This window comes from Hippichthys cyanospilos, chromosome 2 (assembly GCF_059441005.1).
Source record: "Hippichthys cyanospilos isolate Australia breed blue-spotted pipefish chromosome 2, RoL_Hcya_1.0, whole genome shotgun sequence".
NCBI classification, from domain to species: domain Eukaryota; kingdom Metazoa; phylum Chordata; class Actinopteri; order Syngnathiformes; family Syngnathidae; genus Hippichthys; species Hippichthys cyanospilos.
The window spans coordinates 13,220,413-13,244,203 of record NC_142370.1 but is presented as its reverse complement, the minus strand read 5'-3'; the positions used below and the strand labels follow the sequence as shown (position 1 = coordinate 13,244,203).

The following is a 23,791-nucleotide window of genomic DNA, read 5'->3' as shown; positions in this document are numbered from 1 at the left end:
ACAATAAAAAAAACAAACAAAAAAATCTCATTTTATTTTAGAAAAGGGTGCTGCTCACACAAATACACCAGACAGTCATGTTGGTCTTCGATTGGACCAATAGAAAAGACGGTAGAAAACACAAGACAATCATCTGCAAAGCAGTTTGTTTGCTTGCGGTCCATCACACAGAAATCAAAACAAACAAATCCACAAGGAAAGTCAATACCAAGAGACAAAATATAGCCGTGCATGTTGTGCCAGGTATGCCTTGATTGGAGTTCCAGGCAGCACAAACCTGACCACGATAAAGTTTTTTGTCAACTTGTAAGCAATAATATTTAGTAAGCCTTGATGAACACTTGTGCCAAAAAAATGTGATGAGTTTTGACATGGGTCTTTTCAAAGACCGACTGCAGACTAAGTAGGATTATAATCAAGCAACATTCAACATGCTTTAGGACCCGTATCATGGAGATTTAATTTTTCAGAGATTTTAACCATGTTCAACTCTAGACATCCCCTAAGTGGATTTGATCTTCATTGATGCATTTCGAAGAGTTCATTGCTTCTTCTCGCTTTCAACACTGGCCCGCTCAAGGAGATAAAAAATGGCTTGCAAGAGGCATTATGACGATAACAACGGCCAAAACTGTTGTTATGAATACAGCTTCCCCACGGGGACCGAAATGATAGGAGGAACGGATGTTGCTTGTGCGCTCTCTTGACTCGTCTTTTGTTTTGTTGGCAACTCCAGTTTATTTCAATGTCAGTAAAACACCTGTTTCAAACTTGTAGAAATCCAGCCACCAAAAAAACTTATATTGAATTTCCAGTGTTCCAAAGATAAGATTCCGTCATTTATAACATTTAAACGCAGAGAGTGAAAGATTCCATGATATAGGCCCTTTTAAAGAGTCTAATGTGACGCAGACAAAAAAAAAAAGCACAATTTGCTTGAGCTTTTTCTGCTAATATACTGTGAAAATATATAAATATATAAAATAAACATGTCCATAATCTTGCATGATATTAGCAAGAGCAACACCAGGTTATCGTTTAAAAAAAAAAATGTATCGGCAGGCTACTCTTCAGCTACGAGTGCTGTAAACATGCAGGGTGCATGATTGCACTGTGCAGGCGGCTGAGCGGACCGAGGCAAAAGGAACAAGATTTTGCTGATCCAGTGTGAAACGCTAGAGTGGTTTGTTTCAAGGGCCCCGAGCTGCATCACGTCCACGAGCAAACAGAGCAACCAAGGCACTGAGGAGGCGTCACGCCGGCCCAAAGAACAAACCCAGGAAAAGGAAAACAAAGGAAAGAACAGAATCCCTCATTTTTTTCTTGAGGAACGCAAGCAACATCAGAGAAATCATTGACAATGGAAGCAACACGGCCATGCAGGACAGCAAGAAATCATATCTTAATTTACTAAAGGTTTGTAATGATCTACTAAGCAGACGCATCCAGGATTCTGTCTGCTAAAAATGACCACATACTGTAGGTCATTTTGCATGTTCTGGAAACAGTAGATGCAAATAAGATGAGCTTTGCAAACAACAGGATTCCTTAAACATGAGATAAAGTCTCATAGCTGATTTTAGGTCTTTAAATACAACGCCTGAAAGGCAGGTACAAATGGCACCAGCGCATCGCGGTGCAGGCAAAATGAGAGGCGGCGGGGAGAACGGACTTTTTCCGCTCATGTAAACGTTTTTTGAAATGCCAGAAAAAATTTTGGGTTTTGGAGCTTCTGGATGGTTTAAGGGCTGACTTGAAGCCAGGCACAAGGAGTCCTGCAACGTCACCAATCCCAAAACTCATTTCAAATTCGTATTTCCTCGCATCTAGGTCATTACAGCACTGTGTAGTTCTCTGGTGCCTGGTGCATTGACTTTTTTTTTTTTAGGCCGATGTCGATTCTTGGCAGCAAAACAATACAAATGACAGATTAAATAGATAATTCCTTTTAAAAATTAAGATGAATAAAATGGCATTTGTTTCCTCCAAATGCATTTCACTAGGTGTCAATTATATTTATATTTTCACTCTTCACAGCTGGGTATCTATTCCTTGCAAATACCAGGGGTCAACAGTAAATAAAGACTTTAAAAAATGTATTACATGGCACACTTAAAGACATAAGTACATTAATTCTTGACATATGGTGCGTTTGTTATTTACTAATACATGGATGTGTGTTATATCTAACACATTTATGCCTAATTTATGTTGCGCTATGTATTTGACCATTTTTGAAAATAAACTAAAACTTATCAATAGAGAACATCCAGGTGAATTCTTTGCACAACTTCTTTGCATGGCTCAACAAATCATTGATTGTAAAAAATTAAGATTTGGTTTGTTTTGAATGATCGGCAAGCAGAATAACTTAATAAAATTCATGATCGTGATATATTGATGCATACAAGGTTACAGTTTAGATACGTGTAATAAATAATGACACCAGTGTTAGTTGTCAAGTGTTGGGTACGCAGCAAATTATTTTTGGCCGATGTTTGAAGGATGATCATTGGCCTATTAACTTGTCGAGCCCTAGTACTGATTCCGATTCAGACAGGATGAACGAAACCAGGCTTGAACGCACTTTGCTAACTTTTCCCACATTATCGGTTAGTTTGATTTCTTTTTCTGTGACTAAGTAATGTTCGTTGGTTTTCCACTGACGATTGCGGTTAAAATTTCAATCACTTCAAATTTATTTTAGGGCTTGCGGTGTTCTCCGCAAATTTTCCATGGTGACATCACAGTTATATAAAAGTGTAAAGCCCTCTTTTGAATATGCCAGTCTCCACAACTGTTATACTTGTTGCCAACACAGCTCAATCTGTTAGAACGAGTGACCGTGTGAATCACGCCCCTTTAAGTGAAGCGGGAAGCAAAGAGGAAAATTTGTAGTTTGGAAAAGGAAAACCAGACACCGGCATAATAACAACCAAAAGGTCAGACATGATTGTGAAAAGGGTCAATGGTCAAAAGATGCCTTACAAATAAAAAAAAAACACCCTTTCATCACATCTCTCCCTGTCACCACAACATTCAGACAGCTGTCCTTGTAGAAATATATATATATATATATATATATATATTATATATATATTTCACCTAACTTGAACATCAATCTACTTCAGTGATAGATTTAAACATCAAACCAGCAAAAATGTGTCAAATGCTCACGTCTTTTGGTGACAAACTCATAATGGAAGTGTGGGTAAAATAAAACGACCGACAGACGGTCTGATGATTACAGTTTGGTTCGGCTTGAAAAAAAAAACAAACAAAAAAAAAAAACGGCGAACTGACGATAATGGAAGGGTCCCGGAAGCTGACAAATGATGAACAACGAACCGGCAAAAAAACTGTAAAATGCCCACCTTTGCATTCTTGAATGCAACAGTAAAATGATTCAGGTTTATGGCGGCTGGTACGAGGAGTATTGGGGCCAAACTGAAAAGAAATAAAAAGACGTAGGGAATAGAGTGACCAATTTGAAAGATACCATCGTGTTAAGTAATCGGGAAAAATATTTGTAACCTAAGTATAACATCGACGATGAACAGTGCGCTTTTAGTACCTCTTATGTAGTGGAGCTGCCCCGTCGTTCCAGGTATCTAGTACGTAGAAAAACAGATAAATAAATGAATGAATAACCATTTAGCAGTTTCTACAACTAACAGACGCACACTTTTACAAAAATAATGAGTGTAGAATCCCATAAATGTTTTATATTTCCATTCAGAATGAAACTGAAGCAAAGTTGATTGGGTATTGTAGAGGAATCACTCACACTTGTGTCTGTCGCACAAAGTCTGCAAAATGCTGATCCCTGGCGCACAGCTCAATGATCCTTAGACGCTCTTGGATCTCCTGTCGGAGGTCAACAGTCAGATACAAGTCCACTAAACGCATTCAAGACGATGGCTGGATTTTTACTGCAAGGTTCAAGTGATACAATTCAGGTTTTGGTTCTCAAATGGCCAATGGTTCTCAAACTGAGATATGCTTTTATTATACTGTGTAAAAAACAAATATGAACCTTAGGGGTACTTATTTGCCTAGGTCAGAGATGGGCAATTTTGTTATTATAAGACTTTTCACCACTAGATGGTAGTCATCATGTAGTAGCTCTTCCACCAGTTTATCTCCATGACAGAAGAAAGTTAGAGCTGTTGTCCAGGTGATTTCCTGGCATAAAAAAGTCATGTGTGATCGTTCTGACATGCACTTTACGTGTCATCCCCCGACCCCAACTCCTCCCGGCAACAAAATATTTTCTGGCATGATAAACGCCTGCTGTTGAAAATGAAATTTTGCTTGGGGCCCCAATTTGGTCAGGAGCGCCCCTGATGCTGTCAGTGATGATTGACTGTGTGTTGCTTCGCAGTCACTCAACTTAATGGGAGTCTATTCAAACGGGTGTGTGTGTGGGGGGGGAGGGGGGGGGTCAATCCACAGTCACAGTCTTAACTTTGTGTTAGTGCGACATTTAAGCGTCACATTCAACAAAGTACAGGAAACAAATATATTTAAATAATGACTAAAAAACATATGAGGGGGAAAAAAGTAACAGTGACCAAAAAGAATATAGAAATCGTTGAGAGCTTGTTGAAGTGCATGAGGTTGCCCATCCCTGGTCTAGGTTACAACAACAGTTGTGTGCAAATGTCAAGGTCCCGAAGATACCTATTTATCTTTTTCACTGTTTTCAAGTGTTTGGCTAAAAGAGTACCTAAAAATGTCTGTTACTAAATGAATCAAGTGATAAAATATTTCAAGTACTTAAGCTTATTAAGTAAGTAATCAAGTCATACAATAAAGCAATGAATTGCTTTAGGTAATTTTGTACTTGAGTACCTAAACCAGGTGTCACCAACTATCCAGCATGTTTTGGAATGCCAATGCCCATTGACAGATAGGCACCAGCAGGCCTGCAACCCTAATGTGGCTAAGTGGCTACCGACAATGGGTGGATATTTATTATTGTTTCCTAATAATCGTGTCTTTTCCCCCAAATGCCACAGAAACAATCCATTCATTCATTTTGAATAAATGAATACAGTATATAATTTTAAAATGGACAAAATATGCTGTTTTTAAAGGAGACCCTTGACTTTCACACACAACTACGCTTCTGGTTAGTTTTTCTTCAAACTGCTTCTCATACAGTGGTAGGTTCTCTCAAATTGCAATGATGTCACTTATTGGGGCTTTTACAAACCCTCCTGAGACCCAGCCTGTTCATTTGTGTCATTGCAGTGTAAATTAGTTTTTGGCCTTTAATTTCGACTCATTGGAGTTACCCTACTAAGTCTAAGTGTTTCAGTCGAGGGTATCATGGCTTTTCCAGTGATGTCAGTTATGTTGTGGGATGCAAATAAACAGACTGGGTCCTTGGAGTGTATGAACTAAAGGTACATCCATGGTCCCTTTGCCAGTCCTGACCATTTATGAACCTTTACTTTTACCTTTATCACAAAATATTGTGAAGAAAAAAAAGGAACAGTAGTTCCCTTTAAACTAACAGTCCACATGCAGTGAAGACTGTGCATCTTCCACAAACAACTCAGGTTAAACTTAACCCCTCCCACATGCTTCACTATAAGTACAATGCTGGCATGTAAATACAACATGCAGGCATTAAATCACTTGGACCCGCAGTGTAAATCCTGCCAAAAGTTAACCGAGTTAAGGTGACCGAATGTGAAGTCAAAGACGACGTTAGACGATAAATCAAACCACAAATGTGTCGCACTTCTTTGGTGAGCGCCATGTTGTGGTAGATGTGTCGGACCTCCTCGCTACTGAGCTCATTTGACGTGGCGGTGGGGCTGCTGTACTGGGGACGGTCATCGTCATAGCGACGGTAATACTGGGTGGTGACTTGGTCGCTTTCAAACATTGGGTTAAATTTAGTGGCTCGTTCCAAAGTTGGCATGCTGTCACCTCGTCTGCAACACACAATAGTAGTCACATGCACAAAATGTAAACTTTCCCTAACTGTTTTAAATGGTGTCATGAAATAAAGTGTAAGCCAGTGAGTTCCAACCTGTAAATTGCAAACTTACCTGGGGAAAGCATCAAAGAGACACATGAAGGAGTCAGATGCAATTGCTCAGTAAGCAGCACAAATATTCACGGAGGATGAAAATGTATGCCTCAGAGTATTGTTATACTGTCTGTCTACATGTGTTGCTCCAGCATTTATATTTACACCGTCCAAAGGGGTACAAGACCATGACGCCGATGCTATTTTTTTATCCTTTCTGTGACAATTATTTGTTGTTACCATGAATCTCTTTTTTTGGGAATTTACTTACTGTAAATTTTGGCCAAATTTAATTGCACACAAAACTATTATCCTGTTGGAATATGTGGCAGCAGGTGGATTGGCAAGCTAATTATGCCATCTTGTGGAGGACCATTTAATGCTGCCTGTCAGTATACATCAAACACATCACACATGGCATAAAAAGATAAGGAAAAGATACGTTAGTTGTAGTAAATACTTTTCTGAGAAAAAAAAAAAGTGAAATTGTCGAATTTCCTGCTTTACATGTGATGATTCTTCACGTCACAGTGGTTGGAAATTACTTGTGTAAAAACACACGACAAAGTCAGCTCTGTACTGACCTCAATGGATCCTCCATGTCGTCTGTGTCGTACTGCTCGCGCAGGGTCCTGGCCAGGAAGAAGATGATTCCCGCCGCCACCGCAAGGAAACCCGCAACTGAGGCAATGGCAATGCCGACCACTAGTGGCTCCGAGACGTACTCTTCACAGTGTTCCCCGCGGTACCACCAGTTCTCTCCTACCCGACACCTGTGAATGTTCAACAGAAAATGTTTGCACTTTATATTTAGATTTATTTATTTAAGTATTTCTTAGTTTTTAAATATCAGTATATGTATTCATTTATTTAGATTTTACTTTATATTAGTCATTCACATTGCTTTCTGTTGAACTTAGCTTTATGGGTAAAAGCTGCAAAGGCTGACCACTTGCATAAGATAATGATTAACAATGCAATACCTATGGGAAAAAAAAACATATCTTCTAATTGGTTGTAATACACATGAGATTACTAAAAATGAACATTGAAAATTTTAGTAAAATTTCATTTTCAATCAGCATCTGAATGCATTAGAAAAGTCGTTTTCTGCGTTGTAACGGGTTACGTTTGCTCCGCTTTTGTGGCTAAATGCGTTCATAAGCAACTTGTTCTAAAAGCACAGCTCCCTGAATGTAAACATACGATCCTCTAATTGGCTTTTGTACAAAAGTAGTTTGACCTGCAGATGGCGCCCTTGCCAACGATTATGTCACATTTGCCATCATTGAGGCAAAAGTCCTCCTGTACGTCGCAGATGCTCTGACAAGGCAGGCCGTCCACGCTCAGATATCCAGCGTCGCAAACACACTCAGCCTCGCCGGTCCACCGATTGACCATGCATTGGGAGAAGGCGTTACATGCCTGGAACTTACACGGGTCGGCTTTGTCACCTAGACAGGATAACAAAATGATTTCATTAACTATCATGTTGCGCTCCAGACACAACTAAGAACACACAGTATATTTAAACATACACTGTCTGTGCATTTCACGTTCCTCATTTAATTCCTGTGTCAAATACGTTCAATTACACAATATTTCTTCTTGAATTGTCACCAGAGGTGACAATGCGCCTACGTGCTAATGATTAGAGTCTAGTCTGTAGTCTAGTCTGTGAGTAAAAATACAAAAATGTGATTTTTTTTTTTTTATGGAGGACTGGTAAAAGTATTAGAGGCTCATTGACTTACTTTTTTTCTTGACTGCCAGGACTTTTACAGAATTTTGACATTTTTCAATACCCACGCAATATTGCATTCAACAATTATAATGTATAAAACATAGCTTGTTCTTTTATAAACAATTGTAGAAAAAAGGTAGGTTTACACAGTTGAACCATTACTCCCAGCGGACTTTCAAACTATGTTGATCTCATATTTAAAATGGGGTATTGTTGTCAACTATTGGTGGTTGAGCATCAGTTGCTTTTGACCAGAGGTGTCAAAACTACGGTTCCAGGGGCAATTCATGGCCCACAATTCACATTTTTGCAGCTCAAGACATATACTTGAAGTATTGAAAAAACAGCATTGAAAAATAATCCTAATTTGCCGAATCACCTGTAACTGAAATCCTCGGTATAGCAGTGTTTTTTTTTTTTTAATGATTACTTTATAGAGACAATGTTTAATTGCTTGTATGATATCATCAGTAATAGGTTACAATTAAAAAAAAAAAAGTAACATGGCCCCAAACCTCTTTCTATTTATCTGTATGGAGCCCTCTGAGGAAAAAGTTTGAACACCCCTGCTTTAGACATTTACAGTGGAAGAGAATCTGATGCTCCCCCACCCACCTTCATTGTAAAAATTAGATTGAGAAGTATGCTTGTCGATGGCAGTGAATGAGTTAAGTAAACATGAAAATAAGTACTGACTGAGAAGTGTAGGTGTAGTATGTGTATAAGTCCAAATGTATTTTTTGTTGTATTTCTACTGCCATTTATATACATGTGTTGATGGTGAAAACACACTTCTCTGCACACACAAACATTAACATTAGTTTGTATTAACTTGCAGAGCACTCATCTTGAAATCACTGGAAATAAACATCGAGCATTAGGTGTGTTTCCATAATCCTCAGATTTGTGCAAAATGCAAGCGCAACCTAGTAATGAAAACCGACATTTAGAAAAGACTCCTAAAGATCGAAGAAAATATTCACGAATCGCAATGATCGCAACTTTTTTTTCCTCAAAAAAAGGGAGAAGAATGTAAAAACTCATTAGCAAAATTAACACTCAAGCAAAGTCCAAGAAAAAATTACTTAAGTAAAGCAAACAAGTATATCCTAAAATATCTTTTTAACTGCTTGGAAGCTGAAATGAAGACCGTCAAAGGACAGGCACTAGAGAGTGAACTGTGCAGACAGGTCACAAAGATGGCGGCCGACCAGCGTAACTCGGTTCCGCTCACGTTCCTCCCAGACAGATTAACTTAGCCGTATGCGGCCTGATGGTAGCGATTGCGTGTCAAGAGTCTTTGCTCACAGTGGCACAAGGTAGACTCCTTGATTTTAGGGTTAATTAATTTTCTCCAAGTAAAAGTAATGGTAGGAGTAGACTGTATTAATTTTCTACATGAAGTCAAACGTGAATATTTATATTTACCTAAACACTATTGAGTTTTTTCACTTAACTTAGTGAACGTAGTGTCTGTAGCGTCGGCTGTTCTGATTTTGTAATTTTGGTAGTCAAATAGATAAGAAAATATTTCCCCCTGCAATGTGTTCATGGACTAGACAATGCTGGTTGGTGCACTGAATTAAATTTGTATCTCTACTGTCGTTTGAGATGTCATTCTGTGAGCACATTGAATGCTTCCCCAGTTAACCGCATGAATGTATACAGTACTTTCCTTTGTTTGTATGCCAGTCACACGACAACCGTGTGACTGGCATACAAACAATTGCTTGCTGGACTTAAAAAACGGGACGTGAAGACACAACCTACTTGAAATTGGACAAAAAAAACTGGACTTGCTAAATTTATCGAGACTCGGGACACAAGGCTCAAGATCTGGATCAAAACAGGATTGATGAAAACGGGACATCTGGTCACCATAATCAATTGGCACCATTTGCTTTTGCATAAAATGTTTGTTGTATGCTCAAACAAGTCAAGATGTGTCTTACCTGATTCAACATCCAGAGAGTACTTATCAATGGCCAAGTTCATGGTCTGGTAGGCAGTGTTAGCAAAGTCCTCAAGGATGAGGAAGACAACATTGGCAACGCCTCTAGAAACAGGCTTGCCAAATCTCATGCGGCTATTGACCACAATACTTCCGTTTCGGAAGTTGAGTATCTCCAAGTTCTGGAAGTTGTTTAGGTTGGACTGCAAGTATGGAACTAGCTGAAATAAACACAAAAGTCAATCATAAATTGTTATTCTTGTGTCAGGTTTTCACACCATATGGGATCAGTTCTCACCAGTTGTAGAAAGCGTTGCTCCAGTGCTTTGTATTCAGGGGAGCTCTTGTTGAAAAGGTCCATAGAGAATGCCATGTTGGTTACCCGGAGTCTGAAAAAAACCGTCAGGGCTTGGATCGGCCTGGTCGGCAAAGCGATAGCATCCAGCTCTGAGCCCTGCGCTCCACTGGAGTAGCCGCTACTGTCACCTTCTGTCACCACGTTGCCATATTGGAAGACATCAAGGCTGACATCCATGCCTGTCGCATCAGAGTTGTCATTGACAGTCTGGATTTCGGTTGCTTCGGTACTGTTTGTGTTTTCCGGAAGCTTCAAAGTTGTCGTATCAAGGACTTCCAGGTGTGTTCCCAAATCTTCATCACTTTTTATTTTACTGACTTTTGAGGACACCGTGCTGAACAGCCCATGTTCATCATGATTGGAGTGCTCAGGATTAAGTGAGTCGTCGTCTTCAGGGAATGCATCTGACACTCGAGTGAAAGGTGAATCTTTCTCGGGAGAAAGCGCAATGGGGTTGGGATCTGATCTATCAGGAGACAAAGTGACAACAGGGGTAGTTGCAGCTGCAGCAGTCGTTGTGACAGCTATGATTTCATCTACGATCAGGTCCTCTTCAAGGGTATCGACCACTGACCCTGTGGGTTGAGGGAACGGGATAAGTTGCTCCTCCAACACTTCAAGCTCATCATGGTGGGTCTCGGGAAGTGGCAAATTTGGTTCTTCAGGTAAGAGGTCCTCACGAGGCGATTGATGAGATTCTTCAACTGTAACTGCAGGAACGTCAACAAATGCAGGCTCTTGTGTGGTCTTCTCAGGATTTTGAATCACAATCAATGCCACAGCATCAGTGTTTGGCTGAACGGCAGAAAAATTTGGAGTATCGGTCGTCACTGCAACTTCCGGTGCCAAATCTGGGTGCTCATCAGACCAGGTCTTCAGTTGAGGTGTGCCTGTGAATGTCACCGAATTGTGCTGACCCTGCGTCACCTGAGACTCTTCATAGAGGCCAGATGCTTCCACTGTTTGCACCGACAACTCGACTGTCAAGGTACCTTTGGGTGAAAATACAGGCGGTTCGGTGGTTGAAAACCGTGGGTTTGTGCTTATGTGTGGTGTAAATAAAACCTGATCCAAGTACGGGTTCTCTATGTCTCCACCTGGCATAGAGTTCTCTAATGTTGGAATGGTGTGTAAAATTGTAGAAAGTGTAGTCTTGAAACCAATGCCACTGTCCTGTTTGCTGGCAAGTGACTGATCAAGAGCTTCAACTACTTCCGGGATTCCATCATCCTCATCTGTCTCTTCCAGATCCGGTGGTGGCAGGACTTCCATATCGCTTTCACCATATAAGCTTGCTTCCAGTTCCCAAGACTGAAGAACTCCTTCCTGCGCGTCTCCTGAGAAACCAGAGCCAGATCCAAAATCCATTGTGACGTCAAGGCCTTTATGATGATGTGCAGTATCGGAAGCTCTATGATCCTCTTGGATGGGCGTGTTTTCAGCACCAGAAGCATTGCTTGCTAGAAAACCCTCCTTTTCAATATTTTCATCAGCTGTCAAACGCAAAAACATGGTGAAAATAATAAAACGTGTAACAGAGTCTCGAGAAAAAATAGTTTTGATATTGCATTAAGAGTTGGAAATGATCAAAGAAGAAGAGCAACATGCCAAAATATCTCAGAAAACATATCGGGATCCTTTGATTTAACTCACAGGCTTGCGGGCTTGGCAGCAGACTTGGTATCCTCTCGGGGATTGGTGGAAATGTCGTACTCTCATCAATCATGAAGACATCATTTTCGCTCACTGCTTCGCTCTTTATGTCTTTCCACGTGTCGTACGAGTCAAAAAGGAAGTCTTTTTTGAGAAAAATGTCACTGTGCTCCATCTCTTGACTTGCTTCATCGGGTGGTCTCTCAGCAGCAAGTACATTGTCCTGTCCAGATGATTATAACAGATTAATAAGCAGGAAGAAAGATGGACTTTTGTATATTTGGTTGCAACTAACCATGTTGTCGTAGATGTCCGCGGGTCGACTCGTCGGGTTCCCTGGAGGTAACAAATTTTCAGCTGTAGGACAGATGACAAATTTCGACATCTTGTGAGTCTGGTTGAAATAAAATGAAAGCAAGAAATGGTGGTAAGATATGCGTTCAGTACCGTTCTCTTGCAACAGCGGATTGGAGTTAGTCCCCAAGCTGCTGTTAGTCAGAAAATTGTCCTTTCGGAGAGCTTCCGTAATATAGTTGCGGAAGTCTGTGATGGTGTAAACAACAGTTGGCTCCTCGGCAGCAGCAGGGTAGTTCTTCTCCACCAGGTTGTTCTGCAGTGTGATGAAATCCATTGTGGCATTGGAGATGCCGTCACTGTTCACCGCCAAAGTGATGGCATAGTGGACATGAACCACCAGACCCCTAAAGGGACAAAATTGAAAGAGAAACGTGAATTGCTCGCTTCCTTATCTTCCTGCTTCTTCTACACACAACAGTTTTAACTCTTAAAGGATCCAGGCTTACCGTTCCAGGTCCTTTTGAGGTCTAAAAACAGAAAAAAAAACCCTCAGAAAAACTGAAAAACAGTTCTCAACACAAGTCTGTAGGTAATAATTTTTGCATAACAAATCTGCACCTGAATTCGATGACAAAGGCATTCTTGAAGCCTGGCAGTTTCTCGAAGGCGTCTCGAATCTGGATGGGAAACACAGTAAGCAAAAATTGTGTCGATTACTCGTTTAAGAAGAAGCTCCTGAAGAAAAACAACAGAATATTGGCATTGAGACTTTTAAGACCTTTCAAAAATTCAACTCATAGCTCAGCTTGGTCATACATGAGCATACCCTGCGGGTAAAGCGTCGAACTAGTTGCTGGTAGTGGGTGCTACTCGGGTTTCTCAGAGCACCGTTGTAGGATTCTTCTCTGAGTGTAATGCTCAGCTCCACCATTTGGTCCTTGAGGGGCCTCACGAAGGTGTTGTCAATTTCATTATGAAGCTGAATGTGCAAAAACACGTAAAAGATTTAGTGGCGTTGAAGACATTTGGGAAATGCAATGAAGATGACTCACCGAGGTCTCCTGAAAAGGGAAACTTAACAAATGGTCATCCGCCTTAAGGGGACTCTCTGTTGAATCTGGGAAGTTGCCATTATTGTATTCCACAATATATGTTGTGGTGACTGGCACGTAGCTGCCTGCTGTGGGCTCAACCTTGGCATCATCACTCTCCACAGTGGCTTTAACAACAGTTTCGTGGAACGGTGAGTCTGTGTGTATTCCTTCTCCTGGAGCTGTGTCAGGGGGAGCCTCTGCAGGAAGTGTCTGGATACTTTCTGAGGTACCATCATCCTCAGAGGAGACCAATGGGCCAAAGTCTTTATCAGGATGCTCTTTCTCAATTTCAGATAGGACTTCCATTTCAGCTGCATTTTCAACCCTAAGTGTAGAACTCTGCGTAGTCATTTGTGATGGACGTCCCACCTCAGACTCCTCTAGAAATTCCTCAGTAACTTTCGGCACCTCTGATTCAGTCCCTGGCAGTAATTTCTCTGAACTCTCCAGAGAAGTAACTGGACTTGGATTACCAGATTCAGGATAGGACTTGCCAATGTTTGACTGAATTATCTTTATGGGAGATTCAGGTTCAGAAACATTTGATTTGGACTCAGCTGTTAAGCGTGTTATGTCATCCATTCCATCCAAAGTTTCACTCCCAGCTTCATGTGTCACCTCAGCAAATCTTAAATCAACATGGGTACTGTGTGTATCAGGTATTTGGGGTCCAGGTTCAGTTTCCATAGATTTTACGCCTGAAGGATCATCTTCCTCCATAAGTTTCATGTCATGTGACAGTTGTGCATCTTCCACAACTGTAATGACACTGTCTGTCTCTGCCCATATACCGGGTGCTTCTGCTGGACTTTCATCTGGTTCTTCTGTTGTTTCAAGGGGTCCTTCCTCTCGTGCGTCATCAACCAATTTGAAAGACTCCTTTGAAGCTGCCATTGGCTCTTCCTTGTTTATGACACCATCGACAACTTTGAGTGGATCTTCCATGGAATCTATTTTCTCTTTTTCCACGTTTGTTTTTTCAGTCACTGCGTCCAGTTTAAATGTATCTGGAAGAGCTTCTTTGGTTAAAGCGGTGACCCCTGCACCACTATCCTCTTGTGGGACTTGGTCGGTCGGCTTAGAGATTAGCTTCACAATAGCGTCAGGAGGAACCTTAGTGGTCATCTCAGCGTGACTCTCGACGTTAGAGCCACAGTCTGCCGACTTGTCTGGTGCACCAGCAACAACAGTGTCATAGGTCAACTCCACAGGAGTCTTTCTTAATTCTCCTTCAAGGACTTCTTCCTGAGCAGGTGAGGTTGTCCAAGCTGGGAGATCTTGATCAGGGATTTCTTCAACAGCAACAGTCCGGGGAAAACAAAACCATGAAATAAATATTGTAAAAAAAAATTGTCAATCATATGGAAAGTCAAGATAAACTTTTTTGGTTCTTCAAAGACAAACATTACAGATGTCTTATTGCACTTCACATCTAACAACAATTTCTAGAGAGCATCTAATCTTTCTGCATTCTTTCTAACCCTTTCTCTCACACACACCCGATTCAAATGATTAGGATGAATATCAAGCTCCTGCAGAGCTCACTAATGAGCTAATCATTTAAATCAGGTGTGTGGGAGGGAGAAAATCGGAAAACATGCAGGATTCCGGCCCTCAAAGACTGGAGTTTGACATCTATGCCCCAGACCAATTTTGACTAAACCCAGACTTCACAGGTCATCAGGGCCCTGTAGTTGTGATGACCCAGGTACTCATCCAGCACTAAGCTCAAGAACACTTCAGCTGGTCCGCCATTGACAAGGCTGTGGCATGTAAATAGGCTTAATGAGCTATTCTGGGCACTGAGTGCATGTGTTCTGGCACCCACTGCTTGGTGCTGCTTGTGGGGTGTAAGCTGACTGATGACAGCTGCTCACAACTGATGTCGAAACTTTGTGCACATCCTTACACAACACTGTCTCCGTGTCTTATTATGGGATTTTCATTTTATGCTCACAAGGTCGCAAGGGACCTCAGATGACCACTAGTGATCTAAGTTTTAATGTTGGTTCACTGTTGATTAGAGAACATTGTATTAGTGAGAAAGCACTAGTGAAAGTTACTAATCTTGGGAGTAAAATAAACTATCTTTAATTGGATAAAATTGGTTTAATCCCACTTGTAAAATCAGTAACAGTTTGCTAATATCGCTACTAAATGCATGCCTGGTCTGTGATTAGCAGAACTCTATAATCGTACAAAAAGCACCTCTTCTATTTAATGCACCTTCTGACGTCAGCGTTACTCTGCTCTCAAATTGGAAAAATTTAAACTTGGAGCGTCGGGACAAATGTCAACCTTGCGCATCACACTGAAAAACATACCTTCACACCACTGATATGCACAGTGGGTGGGTTCATCAATGGTGTCCTGTGCATTGCTAAGTGCAGTGTGTGGGGGGGTAAAAAAAAAAAAAAAAACATATGCTTTTAATGAGCAACTTGGATGATATATGTAACGAAAATTATCACATTTTACAGGCCTATATTCTGAAGCACCAGGATTCCAAAGGCAAAGGTCACTATTGCCAAACTGTATATGCTGTAAATCATTTTGCCCTTGCCTAAATAGATGTACAGTTTGATCCTCTCCCACATACCAGTCTTTTTCACTTGATGAATTAATTCATTCATTCATTCACTTCGCAACCGTTTACCCTAACCTTTTTTTCCCTTGTCTCTCACTCAGGTTGAAAAACTAGCACATGCTTGTGACCTTAACCTGGATTATTCTAACTCTCTCTGAGCAGACTGTGCCATCGAGTCGCTAAAGACTCTCCAGCTGGCCCTAAATTGTGGCACCAACTACTGGCTTTGAATGAGAAGAAGAGATACAATTTCACTATATTGGCCCCCTGTAAAAATTTACCATGTATTTCAAATTTACCCCACCGTAAAGCACTAAACGGTCCGGTACAAACCATACTGTTATACCTTTGAGAGTTTGTGTTAATTTCTGAATCAACTACACAAGAGTAACGGTTCTCAAAACTTCTGGGTCCTGGGATCTCTTTATTTAAGGGGAGATATATTCCCCACGACCTCCTCATAAACCTAAAGGCCTAGATAAACCAGTGGTTTATCCGTCAAGGTCTATTCTGAAGGCCTAAAAATCCTCAAAAGAACTTTCCTGCCTTGAAATCATTGTATACATTTGTGAAATATCACATGGAGTTATTACCAGGGTTTGTTCTTAATTTAATAGTGTGTGAGGATGGATTATCATCATTATTGTTTTGTCTAATCGGATATTAGCTTCTTTATGTTGTTGTACCAATGAAAATGGCTCCTTTGTGACAATGTTTTATAACCTAATCCGGCGCCTAGACTGTTCCAGACTTCTGACGTCGGAGTGGTGTATTTAGGCCCTTGGGGACCTACGGGGCAGAACTACACGCGGAAATCCTACAGTGTTGTTCCAAGATTTGAATCACAGTGGTAAAAGTCGATTTCAGAGTTATAAGCGAGTGAGACACAGCTGCCAAGAGACGGAAATGCAGTACTGGACATATTGTTTTACAACAACACTCAGAACACATATTTCCAATTATGTACCTATGGAGGAAATCCACTCATGTCCTCTTTCTGTAGCAACCTGCACCTTGACACTCCATCTTTTTATCAATTAAAAAAGTGAAAAATAGTGACATAAACTTGCAATAAGAAGTGGTTACGGTCATAAACGAAAATCTGCAACAGAGTGAAACCGTAATAATCAAAACATGACGGAGCGAGGGAACACTGTAAATATTCATCTACCATTGCAAGCAAGAAATGCTGCGCTCATGCAGGGTTGTCAGATTTACTGTATGTATACGTCACAATCATATCTGAGCTTTTAATAAGCCCAAAGCTAATGTAGAGAGAAGTAATTGGTTTAGTATGTCTGTTTTATTGGCGCGACAGTCCCCATATGGTACAAAAATAATCAAACCTGAATTATTTTGTGGGCCCCTAGCTATGACTTGCAGACTCTGATAGGTCGGGTTTGAAAAGCATTGTACAAGTGCACTAGTCTTCCAAAGTTCATATTTATACAAATTCCTCAACTATGTGAAAAAGAACAGGAGACGGAACCTTACAATTATCAGTACCCTCTTCGGTAGAATCATTTTACATCTTTTGTCTGGAGGGCAGACGCTCCCTCACCATTTTAAAATCAGACTTAAACTATACCTCTTCCTTCACAGGGCTGACTCAGGTTTGTCCTGGGTCAACCCTTGGATAAGCTGCCATAGGCCTAGACTGCCGGCGGATCTTCTATGATGCACGGAGCCCGTCTCTTTATCTGTAACTATTCGGATTCATACTGTATGCTGACACATACAGTATGACATAAACTTACCACTTGCATTCTTACAATTTAATAAGTTACTTATAAAAAGAAAAAACATTACAGTTACAGATATGATTGTTTGCAATTTCTCTCATCCTTGTGTATATCACTGCTAACTCATCCTTTTCCATTCTTTCTTCTGTCCTTTTTGTGCTTCTGAGGTGCAGCTTTTAACATTAGTACTCATAACACAATTAACAGGCATTGTTAAATCTTTACTGTACGTCCATCACCGTAGTAATACACCTATTTTTAAACACAGGTTTTAATATTCTTCATCCCTTTTTCTCTTTCCTGCCTTCTGTTCCTCTCTTGTTTGTCAACTTCTCAGCCCAAATGGTCTCGGCAGACAGCACAATTATTCTAGTTTACTCAGTTTTCTGCTCAAAGGGGAGTTTTCCCTTACTTCCATCAATATTTAGTTGGTTTGTTTTAATACTTGAGCGTGGTTATAGACCTACTCCATAAGTGTTTTGAGAGAATGTTTTTTGTTGTCGCTTTTTAATAGACACAATTACGGTAAAATTAAACTGGCTTGACTTGCAATCTTTGCACACAACTAACGGCAACCAGAACAATTTAATGCTAAAATACTAGTAGGACAACCAAATAATCGTTCTGTGAATCAACTATTGGTTCATTTTCACTTAGTGGCGAGCACTGAGATTTGCTTGGATCCGTTTGAGAAACTTACTGTACTCCTACTTCCAATAAAATGACTACTGGAATCCCCTTATATTTGATCACCCTTAAGTACCATTAAAAAAGAAAAAAAATGACAGCGATTGCAGAACTGTGGTCCTGCAGCAGCGCCACTTACCGTCCTTCGCAGTACATACTCCTTTTTTTATAGCCACCACAAGACTCAAAACATATCTGCTCAGAAAAGCTTCCTCCGATTATTAATCCTTGCATCTAGCCATTTTCTACTGCTTATCCTCTTCAAGGTCATGGTTAAACTGGAGCTATCCCAGTTTACTGAGGCCACGAGCTGGAATACACCCTGGAACTTTATATTTTATATTTTGGGGTTTCTTTAATAAATTATTCTTCCAACAGTACACTTAAAATTTATAGCATATAATTTGTTACTTTTAGTACAATTATCATTACTGACAATGTTGATAGTACTAACAATATCTATTGTTTTATTATGAAACTCATTATAACTTTAATAAAAATTGTACTTGTTTTAAATGCTCCAATTTCCGTTTTACATTTCCAACTAGCGGCACTACCTTTAATAATAATTATCAATATGAACATAATCATCACAATCATCATCATTTTTACAATAATGAGGGAGAAAGTGCTGCTTTAAATAAGCTCTCTATCAAAAGGTGATGGTTTTAAATGTTGGGTATGTGACACTGTACCTGGCTGAGCGCTGGTCACAAATCCTGCAACTGGAATCCCAGGCGAACCTTCCGAACTGAAAGACACAAATCAATATATATATAAAATAAATAAATAAGAAATAATATTAATACAAATATTTATACTACACACTAATATAGGCCAATCGACAAAGCGGAAGCATCCCACAAAAAGTACATATGAAGCATCCATATGTAGCATAGATGGCTATACATATAAAAGCTTTTTTTTTTTAACATCCAGTCCTGTTACACATTAATATATGCCGATAGACAAAGCAGAAGCATCCCACAAAAGTACATACCAACCAACCATATGTATTGTAAATTTCTAGACGTATACATCAAATAAGGCAGTGTTGGATATTTACAATTGTGCTAACTTCTTTGCAGCAAAATTCACCCTCTATTTGACAGATTATTTAACATATTAACGGGAGACTAAGTAATTTTAATATTGAAAGTTGTTTTCTCTGCTTCTTAGCAACTCCAGTTGTAGCATGTATTTGAGTTTTTCAATTATCAAACAATCACAAAAACAAATTTTTTGAAAAATCAAAAGACAAAAAAGTACAGCCTGCCATCTCTTACTGATTGATACATGAAGGCCTACCTGCACAGAGGCGGGCCTGAGCTGATGGGAACACTGCAGCAGGTGAGGAAACACAACACACGTTTTGTCAACAAGACATCAACGTTTGTGATGTGTGTGACACTCGCATTCATCTTTTCAGAGCATATCAAAGCTCTATTATCAGCCGCGCTTGACTTTTAAGAAAAAAAATGCTGCTTGCAAACATTTTTTCACTTCTACAAACCTCTATTCAATTAAATACATACCACAAAGTCATTGAGATTATTACTTTTTTTTACATTTCTTAAAATGGCGAATTTGGGCCTTTTATTAGCTGCAATCTACAATATAAAGTGGGAAATATTGAAATGTTTCATTGATAGAATTCAACAACTCAAATTGTTTGCTCCTTTCAATCCTTCCCATCTGAGTCTGATGAACTAAACTTTGGAACTTACATTTTATTTTAAGTGGTATGTCTATGAATATATTATTCAGCAGCTTAAGAAGAAACATCATTTGACATCATTTGTTTTATTTTAGCACTTTGTATTGGGCACGGCGGCCAAAAGGCTAGACTATTAACCGATTTTGACACCTGTGCCCAGTAAAGGGTTACGCTGGAAGTGACATCAATAATGACGAGGCACATCCATATAAAACTTTAAAGCACTGTAACACAATATAGCAATAAGATGTTCCATGTTCTTGTTAATTTGCTCTTTTTTTTTTTTTTTAAGAAAAAATTACTTGTTTCTTTGATGGCATTAAACTATGCTAAAATCTCATGTATCCCCGAAGTGCCTTCTAATTTATTTGGATGGATCTGTATCTCACCTTACCCAGTATACATCCCTGATATATATATTATATTTTCATAGCGCAACAGTAGAGATGTGACATTTTGCTACAACTTCAAACCAAATTTGACATTTTCACCTATGGGTGCACTCAAATTTTTTTTGCCTGCCATTTAGGCAATGACGCATTGTGTGTTAAGTTAAATTGATGGGATGACAAATAATGTTAAACAGGTTGTACTGGCTACTATGTATGCTTTAACCAACTACAAGACATATTTACAGACAAGGCCTATGTATACCTGAAATTAAAATTATATCACATTAGGTCTACTTTTTTGAATGACAGTTACAGTAAATAAATATTCATTGAGAACAAAATTCTGTAGTACATGCCATAAAAAAAAAAACACCCTTTAGGCAGCCATAAGGCGGAAAGTAATAAGAGACTGACCTGCTAACAGGTGCCGCCATGCCAACTCTCTGTAAGAGACATCCAAAGAAGCTTGTTAAACTTGTACAGCTGAAACATTATTTGGGTCGAGCCAAAATGGATACTCACGCTCCTAATGAGGCTGAGGTGCTCCTCTGATTGACTGAAGAACCTGCCAATCTCCTTGATGCTAATGGAGCCATCCATGCAGCGGCCCACCCAGTCCCGGTACTGGTCACGTTCTGGCAGCTGGTCCCAAAATATCTTGAAGGCCTCCCATACCGTCTCCTGACATACTGAAAGACAACAGAGGCTCTAGATCGGGGGTCACCCACATGGATAACACATGTACTAGACCGGTATGTTGGGAATATACTAGTAATTTTTAGAAAATGTAAACGCATTTTACATTTGAGGGAGGCTGAATATTTATATTTATAAATTGCGATAAGTTTAATTTATTAAGGCTTTCCTTTTTGGTTCACAGAACGCATTGCATAGTGCAATTAATGAAAATTAAAAAAGGATTAATCCTTTTCATTTGTGTGTGTGTGTGTGTGTGTGTGTGTGTGTGTGTGTGTGTGTGTGTGTGTGTGTGTTATGCTAGGGATTGAATGGGTGTCATATTCAACACATTTATGTCTTATTTTGCACTATGTATTTTATTCATTTTTTCAAACAAACTGTTTAATTAGGTTGTGTGTAAAATGGTGACATACATAATTATTGCTCGACAAAATGCAGGTTTGCTTTGTTGCGAATGGCAGGTCCGCAGAATGACCTCGTCAACAAATTTCATGATATATATTTAAGGATACAAAGTTATGGTATATATGTATGTATAATAAATAATGCGCCAGTGATAATTGTGTACAGCTGTTGTTAATAGTTAGAGTACACACAAGTTAAAATAATTGGCAAATATATATTTTTGGCCAATGTTTGAAGGAACATAAAAGGCCGATTTAATCGCCAGACCCTAATACTTATATTTATCTGATTCTACCTTTTGATGGATTTTTTAAAAATAAGAATTAAATGTTGACAAATTTGTATTTCTTCGCATTAATCCGTACTGTAGGTGTCGGTTTCAGATCGGTTGATTTGCTCAGTTTTTGAAAACCAAAATTCTGAGAACCATTGCCGGCCTAAGCATTTGTCTTAGTGTGACATCTAACCTTTCGGCCATAAGTTGTCTTTAATGATGCCAGATGTTTTTTTTTTAAAGCCGATAAACGCGTTCCAACAAGAGCATCACGCATTTGAAACGCAAATGCAGGTATAAAATGGTCGTTAGCACTATGTGACAAACCTCTGAGGTGAAAGTAGTTTAGATGGTTGGAAACAGCTTGGTCCAATGTCTCCTGACTGCAAAGTTTCACTCCGCTGGGAAACAGAAGGTTCCTTTTCCTGCGAGTCATGGATCCATGATGCCTCAATAGAAGCTGCAGGTCTTCAGAAGAATCCATCTTGTCACCTGAGAGTGACAATGAGAGAGCAGGTGAGTACAACAGGTGAATGAGAAGCTTTCGGCGGCGAGAAACTGACCTGAGTCCATGTGGATGCAACCAAACAGAAGCAGCAGCCTTAAGGTCCACAGCCACAACCCGCGATGCTTTCCCGCCATCTCGAAACCGACGCCGCAGCTCGCGTCCTCAGCTCATGCGTAACGTCCCTCGCGCTGGTCCACACGCCGTTTGATGACGGGGTGGAAGGACGAAGCTCGGCGGGTGGCTTCGTCTCAGGTGAGCAGATGGAAGCTTTAATCCTATTTGTTAAGCTGTTGGGGTGGATGAGTGTTAGCGGGCAGACGTTATTTACTTGACCCGGCTTCCTCAATTTGTTTCTTGTGTCAAAGAACCCAGTAGTCAAATGTCTCCCAAGGCCGCCTTGTCTTTATTTGTAATAATTACAGCTCCACTCAAAATATAGCAATATTGCAACAGGCCATGATTTTTTGCTCAACTGAGGATATAAAATGTCTACACACCCCTGAACAAATGCCAGATTCTTTGATATTAAATTAAAGAAAACCAAGACAAGACTCAATAATTAATGTGGCCAATTATCTGCACATTTTAACTACATAGAGGTGTAGTAAAAGTAAATGACTCAAATAATGAGGTCGCACTAGTTCGCACGCCCTTTTACACTTGGGACACAGCTGTGTTCGGACGTAACCAGTCACATTCAATCTTTTTTTTTTTTTTTAAATGGGAGACAGTGCATACCTGCTGAAACAGTTTACAATGGCTATAAACTAGTAGTGGTAGATGTAAATCAGAAGACAACAACCGTGATAGATGTAGCAACTTCTAGTGATAGCAACATCCGGAAAAAAGGAACACAAAAAGCTGATGAAATACCAAGGGCTAAAGGAGGAAGAATTAGAGAAAATGTGGAGGGTCAAGACAATAGCTGTAGTGATAGGGGCACTGGGGGCAGTTACTCGCAGGCTGGACGGGTGGCTCCAGCAGATACCAGAAACAACACCTGACATCTCCCTGCAGACAAGTACGTACTTCACTGGAAACTGTTAAGATCCTGCGCAGAAACCTCAAGCTCCCAGGCCTCTGGTAGAGGACCCGAGTGGCCGAGGGCACAATTTACATATGCATACAGTATATACAGTATAAGGCATGATTTTTGAGGTCCAGATTTAACAAAGTACAGTATTGTGTAATATAGTAAACTACAATTTGGAAAAGATTGTTTACTTAGCTGTAAAATGAGCCCTGGAAATCTCACTTATGACATGGTGAAAAGATGAAAACAAAGATCATTTTTGCAATGATTCAGTTTCATAAACATAAATTGTTGTTTCATTTGGTTTTAGTTCTAAATATTTTCATTTTATTTATTTTTTTCAGTTTCAGTTTAAGTTTCTGTAACCTACAATAACCTGGATTCCCACATACGGGCAATATAGTCTTCAATTAAACTAACATCTATGTTTTTGGAAGTGTGTGTGTGTGTGTGTGCGTGTGTGCGTGCGTGCGTGCGTGTCGGCGGGTGGGGGGGGCTTATCTCAAATAAGCGCAGGACGATCATTTTAACTCCACACAAGGACCGTGACCAGATTTAAAACTGGCACACTTACACTACCATGCTCTTGTATGCAGTATAATTT

At 39.9% G+C, this 23,791-nt stretch overlaps 1 protein-coding gene across 3 annotated transcripts; it reads right to left on the bottom strand.

Annotated features, from left to right (window-relative positions):
• Positions 1-19: 19 nt before the first annotated feature.
• LOC148427422 (interphotoreceptor matrix proteoglycan 2-like) lies at positions 20-23,675 on the bottom strand. Of its 3 annotated transcripts, XR_015868340.1 has the most exons (22): positions 22,210-23,675; positions 21,974-22,138; positions 20,791-20,957; positions 20,683-20,711; positions 19,468-19,500; positions 18,855-18,910; positions 13,102-14,435; positions 12,876-13,028; positions 12,668-12,726; positions 12,556-12,576; positions 12,200-12,453; positions 12,048-12,109; positions 11,753-11,975; positions 10,040-11,592; positions 9,743-9,962; positions 7,290-7,500; positions 6,631-6,819; positions 5,753-5,948; positions 3,788-3,867; positions 3,575-3,611; positions 3,375-3,447; positions 20-1,242 (listed from the first exon to the last, which is right to left on the bottom strand). XR_015868340.1 is itself a non-coding variant. In XM_088438585.1 (21 exons), the coding sequence occupies exons 1-20, from the start codon at positions 22,286-22,288 to the stop codon at positions 3,578-3,580; spliced, it is 5,118 nt and encodes a 1,705-aa protein (XP_088294711.1). In that variant the 5' UTR covers positions 22,289-23,675; the 3' UTR covers positions 20-3,447; positions 3,575-3,577. The 3 variants fall into 3 exon arrangements, 2 of the variants coding, with proteins under 2 accessions (XP_088294711.1, XP_088294724.1); XM_088438585.1 differs by having other exon boundaries at positions 20-3,447; XM_088438598.1 differs by lacking the exon at positions 19,468-19,500 and having other exon boundaries at positions 20-3,447.
• Between the last annotated feature and the right edge of the window lie 116 nt (positions 23,676-23,791).

What these genes read in the sequence shown, in the direction of transcription:
- LOC148427422 (XM_088438585.1), bottom strand. Translation starts at nt 22,288, where the DNA reads ATGGCGGGAAAGCATCGCGGGTTGTGGCTGTGGACCTTAAGGCTGCTG. An exon ending in TTGCATCCACATGGACTCAG is followed by an intron (nt 22,139 to 22,209) that starts GTCAGTTTCTCG and finishes TGTCACTCTCAG; the next exon opens with GTGACAAGATGGATTCTTCT. An exon ending in CTCTCTGGATGTTGAATCAG is followed by an intron (nt 7,501 to 9,742) that starts GTAAGACACATC and finishes TATCCTGTCTAG; the next exon opens with GTGACAAAGCCGACCCGTGT.